Source organism: Seriola dumerili, unplaced genomic scaffold, assembly GCF_002260705.1.
Source record: "Seriola dumerili isolate Sdu_G_001 unplaced genomic scaffold, Sdu_1.0 BDQW01000478.1, whole genome shotgun sequence".
In the NCBI taxonomy this organism is placed as follows: Eukaryota; Metazoa; Chordata; class Actinopteri; order Carangiformes; family Carangidae; genus Seriola; species Seriola dumerili.
The window spans coordinates 453,830-462,287 of NW_019174733.1; the positions used below are offsets into that span (position 1 = coordinate 453,830).

General features: G+C 43.0%; 2 protein-coding genes across 2 annotated transcripts; one reads left to right on the forward strand and one right to left on the reverse strand.

Moving 5' to 3' along the window:
- Nucleotides 1-3,649: 3,649 nt before the first annotated feature.
- avpi1 (arginine vasopressin induced 1) lies at nt 3,650-6,785 on the reverse strand. The gene is made up of 3 exons (XM_022763718.1): nt 6,636-6,785; nt 5,124-5,485; nt 3,650-5,018 (listed from the first exon to the last, which is right to left on the reverse strand). The coding sequence occupies exons 2-3, from the start codon at nt 5,471-5,473 to the stop codon at nt 4,760-4,762; spliced, it is 609 nt and encodes a 202-aa protein (XP_022619439.1). The 5' UTR covers nt 5,474-5,485; nt 6,636-6,785; the 3' UTR covers nt 3,650-4,759.
- An 852-nt stretch (nt 6,786-7,637) lies between these two features.
- marveld1 (MARVEL domain containing 1) lies at nt 7,638-8,458 on the forward strand. Its single transcript, XM_022763726.1, has one exon. It carries the CDS (start codon nt 7,947-7,949, stop codon nt 8,442-8,444), a length of 498 nt encoding a protein of 165 aa, XP_022619447.1. The 5' UTR covers nt 7,638-7,946; the 3' UTR covers nt 8,445-8,458.

An 8,458-nucleotide genomic window follows, 5' to 3' on the forward strand; every position in this document is an offset into this window, starting at 1 on the left:
TACATGAGCAGCCACAGAGACAGGTTCAAGTTTCATTTCATGACCAGTGCGACTATTTCAGCTTGCACATCAAGTCTTCTTTTCATAGTTTCAAGAAAAGTATCTTTCTTCCACATCAATACAGCAGTTTTTATTTCTAATGGTTCATCAAAGAGTTTTCATACCTGAGTCCATTTAAAATTGAGTAAACTGAAAAAGTGCCCCGGCTCAGCAGGACACTCTTGTTAAATCTTGTTTGATGTTCTGCGTTCACCTCAAAGGGGGGCAGGGAGGCAGTGCCATGCCCGTGTTTTGAGACTGCAGTAGCAAGCAAGAGCCTGAGCAGTACACTGAGAATAAGAACAAAGGCACACAATGACACAGAGGAAGGAATAACAATGAGTGCTCTATGCCGCAGTGTTGTGTGATTCTACAGTGAACAAAGACACAAAGTGTGGCTCAGGGGTTGTGTGTGCGCATGTGCGGGTGTCTGTGCATGCCAGGGATTATTATCAGAGCACGAGGAGCAAGCACTGTATATATCATTTCACTAATTACTGTTCTGTGCTCTAATTACAATGCAGCAAGGACACATTCAACTCTCAGATCCTTACTTATGTAAAATCTCTATACGGCCCCGTTGTCAATCACACAAAGATCTAGACACAGGGAAAAAAAGAGTTTGTTTCTTCTTCTCCCTGTCTTCTCTTTGAAAATCTGATCTGCTCTCTGTGCTCTCCATACAGCTGTCACTCCTCTCTTTCTTCATCCTTTGTCAGCTTTGCCTTGACTTATCTTCAGTGAAATGTCTGGAAAGCAACACTGAAAAATGAGCACATCTGAGCGCATTCGAAATGTGAGAATAAGTTTCTGTTGAAACAGCATCGTAAAAAGTTGTTGTCCATCAAGATTGTAAGATTGTTTGGCTGATTTAGGAGACATGCAGCAGAGTAAATCTAATTTATGATCACCACAAAAGAGGATTTCATCAAGATGTAAAGTAGATCCAAACTTGATGGTCCACTGCAGTTTTTAAGGAAGCCTCTGTAAAGTGGGCAGCCAGCCTGCTACATATTTTCTTCATCTTATTCTGTGCTGACCAGAGAAATGGGGCTACAGATATTTGTCATAATAAACATCATGAAAGGTCCCAGTGGTAGGCACGGTAAGCACAACTTGATCATTCATAGTATGTTTATGGACAGATCAGCTAATAGAGCTCTCTGCACAAACACTGGGAATAAGTAAGTGAAAGTGTGAACTGGATAGAATATGCAAATACTTTGTAAGGTTTACTTTTTAACCTACTTTGGTTCAAAATGGACATTTTTTACTACAAAGGACCAGACTGTACAGTGAGTGCCAGAAATACATGCTACTTACAAATTCCCCAAAACACAGAAAGGCCTTTTTCTGTCATTTGGGCTCATAATTTTAGAAACATGAAGATATTCATAAATATGCACATAACTTAGAAAACTGCTACGATCTGCATGTTGCCTAAAAGGCAACAATGCTCCACAAAGGAATCTGAGTTTGCCACCACACTGTTATTGTGTAGAGAACCATAATAGCTACAAGTACAGAAGTCAGGGTGATCCAATTTTTTTCTGCTACTCTGTTTATAATTTAACCTTGATGTCTCAGATGTCTCCATGCAAGGTTTTCATTTATTTCTAAATCTGACCAATAATAGGATCATTACCAGGCACCAACCAGTCTGGAGACTGTGATTTTATAAAGAATTTCTCCACTATTACCTATTCAGGATCACCAAATGGCCAGGTGCACTACCAGGAGATTTGATTGTACTTATATCAATAAATTTTGCTTTCTTGCTTGCTTGTGACACATCAGTGTGTAAGCATCATTTTACTTTTGCAGCTGGTTGAGGTGGAGTTATAGTTTATCTATTGTATATACAGTTAACAGTTGTCCAGTGGTTCCCAGCCTACGGCTTTGGCCCCTCCAAGGGGTCACAAGATAAATCTAAATGGCCATGAGATGATTAGTGGGGGAGGAAATTGTGAAATATGAATTAATTTTTAACAACTTGTAGACATCTAAAATGTGACCAGTGACCCTAAAGAGACACAGCTTTTTTGTGTCTTTAACAATGAATTGTACTCTTATTGTATGTTTTATTTAATGTAAAACCTTAATGTATGAGTACCTCAGGGTAAACCATAATGGTGAAGAGTGCGCTGTGCTGCAAGGCAAACAACTAAATCAAGCTGCAGCCCGCTGGATCATCCTTACACATCTCATCTATAGTCATAGGATTTATGAGGTGAATGAACAGTTGTGATAACCTACAGTATATAGACACTAAAATGAGGTTTTTCTGTGCAGTGAGCTCACTTTAACACAACAAGGTGAGAAGCTCAGCGGAGTGAGGATTACCTCAGAGTCAATCTGCTGCTTTCTCTATATTGAGGGAGTCAGCTGAGGTTTCAGCACCCTGTAAAGCTGCCCTACAGATGATTCAGTTTGCTGTTGCACCAGCCATGCACGACTGAGTAGATCTAGGATACACAGACAGGATTTTATCTCCACGCTGACCTCTCAATCTCTTGGCATCACTCAGGAGGAACTGAAGGACACTGATGAGGAAGAGGACATTTGGTGGGTGCAGGGCATCACTAGTCCAAATATCCAACTCTTAATGTGGAAGATGAAGACCATCCTGTACATCCTGATCTACTCAGCAGTGTCTTGCTTAGTGACCTGACTAGGCAGTAAGAAACTGGATGGGAGGATGGATAAAGTAACATTTATATTGCATTTACATGTCATCCTTTTAGACCCTTGTTTAAATAAACCAGAACAGCTTCTGACCCTGAAGTGGACAGACAGCAAATCCACTCAGTCTAATATATCGCCCCCTGTTATAGTGTGACACTGCCTGAGGGTTTGGATGTTTGCATTAGAGATGAAAACTTTACAACTCATTAGCCATCCCCACATATTCAGGTAATTTGGTAGACCTGGCAGAAAAGACAAGTTAAACATGAAAAGCTAGGATCAAGTAGATTACCTATTTGTCTATTGAAATGAGTCTGCTCTTTAAGTTTGCAATAACATATTCTGAATTTTAAAAATCTGTGCCATGCATGACAGGTATGAATTGTGTAATTGGTCTTCCAAAACAAAACCTTTAGTGCCATCTAGTGACCACAAGTGAGCATACATGATGGCCTCTTAAACAGACAACCACTGGAGGGTAGCATTTGTTTCTAATACAGCTCTACCGGCTGTTACAAGGCAGTCTTTTTCTTACAAGCTGTAATTTCTCACTGCATGTTTATGTGAGAAGAAATATGTGGAATACATGTGGAGAGCTCTCAGTTTTAGGTCAAAAATGTTACTTTAAACAGTAATTTATATCATCACAGCAGCTGCAAATGATGTGTAATGTTCTTCTGTTCATGATCATCACTCAAAACTGCTGAAGAAGTGCACTTGAGTAAGGCACCGAACACCCAACTGGTCCAGTAGAGCTCTCAGGGGTTAACAGTGGCAGACTGTGACTCATTGTCTTATGTGAAATAAATGTGAATATGTTTAATTGTCAACTTGTGTTCACAAAAACCTACATATTCATTTTAAGCTATTTCAGTAGTGCTACTCCAGCTGGCTATTCTGAGTAGCAAAAAGCTTTATTAATTTAAAATGGCTATTGTGCTGTTATGACTAAACAAAACCAAACAAAACAAAACCAAATTGGCAAACAATACAAAGACTCACTTCTTTATTACCATGAATCTAAAAATGACACATCAAACAGTATTATCAAAAAGCTTCATGAAGTTTCCAGCAATCTGATGAGGTTGGTGACATAAAGTCTTTCACAGGCACAGTGGGTTTTCACACTGTTACCATGTAAAATTTTTATTTCAAGTTCTTCTTTCCCTGAACAGTGAGGGGTCATTTTGACGATGGCCGTTCGGTTGCTTTATTTTCACCAAATGAAAACCAGCAACTGAGGCCTGGTACAGTTGTCAATCAGAAAGCTTGAGCCAGATGTGCAGTAGTGTGAATGTTTGGAAATGTGTTTTTACATCTCATAACAATAAGCATTGCACTCTTACCCATTTAGTGTTGTGTAACATATCACACATATAGCCAGTCGTTGAAAGTTGTATAAAGTGTAACACTTTTTGTGACTTCAATTCAAATGAATACAAAATCAAGAAGGTAACATCTTTTCAAGCTACAGTACATCATCTCACTCATGTATATCTACATATCTGGGTTTGTGTGTGGTACAGGACATGGATACAACTATTTACAAGTATATATCCACACTGTGGCCATACATTATAATATCAGCCATTTTAGTCTGATAAACACCAAGTTAAATGAAGATTGGTACATTAGTAAAATAAAAAATTAAAGTAATTAAAAGTATGCATGGTTAGTGTGAGTGGTCGGGTCGATTTAAGAAAGCACATAAGGCAACCACAGTATAAAGTTTTGCGATACCAGGAGCCAGTCAGAGGTTCATGTTGCTGACATTATTTAGGTGGAGATGGGTTTGCAACAAGTGACAGTACAGTGCCGCCTGATCTGTGCTATTTAAGGGTCAGACTTTATGGCATTTTGAGAAACTATTCTTTCAACCTGCAAAACAGTTTCACTGCTGATTTTGTGCCCATGTTTCTCTTGCCAGAGGTTAATTCAACCTCGCTCCAGCGCCTGAACACATTAGGACAGTATTCAGGTGAGACCAACAGGTTGTTAAAGTGCTGGTTGGTGCCCGGAGATACAGGTCAGTGGATCAGTGGAGTATTCGGTGGAGGTATCTCTCTGGATCACTCTCTCCTCCTCTCCTCAGGCCTGAGCCGGCTCTAACTGGTCTCTCAGACGTCCCTGCAGGGTTGTGGCCCTCTGTTTGTACACCTGTAGCCCCAGTATTTCTTCCTGTTGTCCCTACAGTGGGGCGTCGGCGTGGCTCTGGACTGCAGCGTGCTCCTGCCACAGAATCATTCTTCTCTCCTGCATCCTTTCCCTGGCTTCTTGGTGAGCTCTCCCCAATCCTGCACAGTAATGATGGTTTTGTTGAAATAATATAGAAACATGATGATATAATGTTGAATATTGTGAATCTGAATTAAATCTATTCAGTTTGGCAGAGTTTCTACCTGAGGTGATTGAAGGCGCGTAGCCAGTGTGATCCAAGAGCATCTCTCCCATTAGTCCGCAGCCCTCTGCGGTGACTTCGGGCCCGCAGTCCAATTAAGGCTTGAGCCAGCTCAGCTTCATCTCCATGGCCCCAAACCAGCTGGGCCCTCTGCTCCGCATCCTGGTCCCCTGCTGCCTTGAACAGTCTCTGGAGCTGCCACAGGTTCACGTCACTGAAAATGTTCCCCGAGCCAGCCTTTCTGCTCCTCCTCTCAGCCAGCCGCCACAGCGAGGAAGGTCCCGCCACCATGGAGGATGGTGGGGAGGCGGGTCCAGTATCCATCCGGAGAAACACGGGAAAGGGTGGCATACAATGGCTCGACTATGTGGAGAGGGACACAAGAGTTTCAGCTCATTATGATGTGTTCACAAAGAGAAGAAGTGAAGACTTATCATTGATATTTGACAGAAGAAAAACAAAACAACAGAACACAACCAAGTGCAGCTTGTGACACCTGTCACAGTGAAACACTGCCAGTCAGCTGCAAGTCTCCTGCTCTGATTCCTTAATCCTGCTTTAGGAAGTGAGTGTTGAGCTGTGCTTTAAAGCCCATTAAACTGCAGATGGTACCTTTATCTCTCTTTTCTCACATACGCTTTTAAGTGGGACACAAACACATAGGTATTAGCTGAGTGACCGAGGTCAGGATTACACGTGGGTGAGCCTTTCCACCGAAACTGATTATTTTACGACAAAAATAATCTTAACTCCACTTATTAGCTTTCTCCAGAGCTTTCAACAGCACGTCATCTCACAGATGAAGTTTGAGCAGATACAAACTCCATTCTCTGAAGAAGATCATTTTGTCAAACTTACTATTTCCAAGTCAAGAATGAAGTTTCATATTCTCTTTTAATTAAGCTTTATTCTGCAGGATCTCCTGCCCACAGAGTACTTACTTTGCTCATTTCACTTTAACTATTTAAAATAGGCTCCTGAATGTCTCATAACTATTTATTTATTCATTATTAATATGAAGAAAAACAACACACTTATCACAATCACCTTATGAGCAAGAATTCACACTATCAAATACATAGCTCTTAAACAGCAAGTGTTGTTTTTTTTCTCATTGGCTATGATCATTATTGGAGGCAGCTCTAAACAAACACACATCCACAGGCCTATTTATTTGCATTAGAAGTAGGTTAACATTGATTAAACGTAGCAGGCTTCTCCTGTATTCCCCTCACACCGGTGTCATGACAGTCTGCTGTTCGCTGTTTTGCACAACAAACTGCTCACTGGTGCAGAGACACCGGTTTCCTTGCAAAACTAAGAGACGGGAAGAAGCTATAAATCATCTCTGAAATATTCATTGTTTTACCATACTGGATAAAATACGATGCAATGCTTGAACAACTTATTGGTCTGTCTACTCTGTGCTGGATTTCATTACGCTGTGGGTAAAAGGCAGTAAATAGGAATCCCGTGAGAGTCATGTGAAAGCAATGAAAGAACAACTGCTTACCCGAGGATTAACTGGTGTTTCCAGCGCGCTCGGCTCCTATCGCATCGCTGCTTCTTTTCAATAAAAACAACTGCCACAAAAGCCGAAGCACAGAAAAGCGGACTGTTTACCCAGCTTCACCAGCAATGCATTTCTGTCCTTCAGCCGACTACTGATCATAAACCAAGGGTCATTAAACCACCAATGATCATGGAGCTACCCTCTGTTCCCTCCCTCATCCAAAAGAAAGAGCCTTATTTCGACCAATCACGGGTGTGGGGAGGTGGGAGGTGGGGTGGGGGGGGAGGTCGGCACCGCCTCCTGGCCACGTAGGGCGTGTGCGCTGAAATCCATTGACGTCAATGAGCATGGCACGAGCAGCATCTGTCAGTGATCTGAGAGGGAAGTAACATGTGAGCATCCTGCNGGGGGGGGGGAGGTCGGCACCGCCTCCTGGCCACGTAGGGCGTGTGCGCTGAAATCCATTGACGTCAATGAGCATGGCACGAGCAGCATCTGTCAGTGATCTGAGAGGGAAGTAACATGTGAGCATCCTGCGCTGAAACACGTAAACAGGATGACGCATGGGCCCCCAAACACCATGGCAAGGCTATATGAACAGACCTTACATTATTATGTACTACACAGACTCACAGTGTGTCTTTGTTGTGTTTAGTTTCCAGTGGAATGGTGGGGAAAATATTATGAACATGGCTTAAATTAAAGAAGTTTAAGAAGAATGCTGCCCTTCATTTGGCAGAAAGAAGTATGAAAATCATTATTATTTTTGCCCAAATCTTTGTTTTGCTGTCTCTACACACTTTTATTTTTTGCTTTTCTTTCTTTTCTTTTTCTTTTTTTTTTCTTAATTTACTTCCGCTTTATAAATCCTTCTAAAGCCACTTCCTTCACAAAAGACAGAAGGAAGAAGGTCACACACCCAAGGGGAAACTAAACCATTGGGAAATAAAGCAGAGTGTACATGGATGAATCCAGCAGCCCAGCAGAGGAGGAGCAGGCTTTGAATTACAGGCCGCCCCCTCTCTATCACCCTGCCCCCCAGCACAGATTCAACAGAGGAAACGGAAAAGACGAAACATTCAAGAAGGTTTTTCATTTCAAAACCCCGGGGCTGTGGAAAGAACAGAGAGTTCATTTTTTTCAAATGCCTGAATTTGTCCACTTTTGGCTACATTGTTAGACCGCAAACCCGCCCTTCCGGCCCGTTATTTCCTTTTTGCCCATCTTTTCCCCAGCTGTTTGCAGCTGGCAGAAAGCACCCGCCCTGTTCGGGGGAAAAAAGGAACCGAGAGAGACCGGAGGAGGAGAGAGATGCCACCCCAACCTCCCGAGTCGCAGGTGAGGAAGAATATCCTGAAGTTCCTCAAGAGTTGTTTGGGAATCATCCGGATCCTGCAGATTGTGTTCGGAGCTGGGCTGTGGGTCACCATCGCCGCCAACAAATATGAGGGGCCCATCCACTTCGTCCTTTTCGTCGCTGTCCTCTTCTGGCTCCTCACCCTCGCCCTTTTCTTCCTCACCCTTCTGGACAAGCAGGACCTCGTCCCGCTGCTGGGAGGGGAGCGCTGGTTGTGCACCAACCTGGCGCACGACGTGGCCGCCACCCTGCTCTACCTGCCGGCCATAGGTGTCATGATCTACAAGACGGACCGCAACTCGTACTGCAACCTGGAGCAGTACAAGCACTTCTGTCTGTACAAGGTCTACCTAACGGCCGCCGTGTTCGCCTGCCTGTGCTGCCTATCTTACCTCCTGTCGGTTATTTATGGGGCGAGCAGGAGGTGTCGGGGCGAGCAAACGGTCATCTGATGAGACTGAAGGGG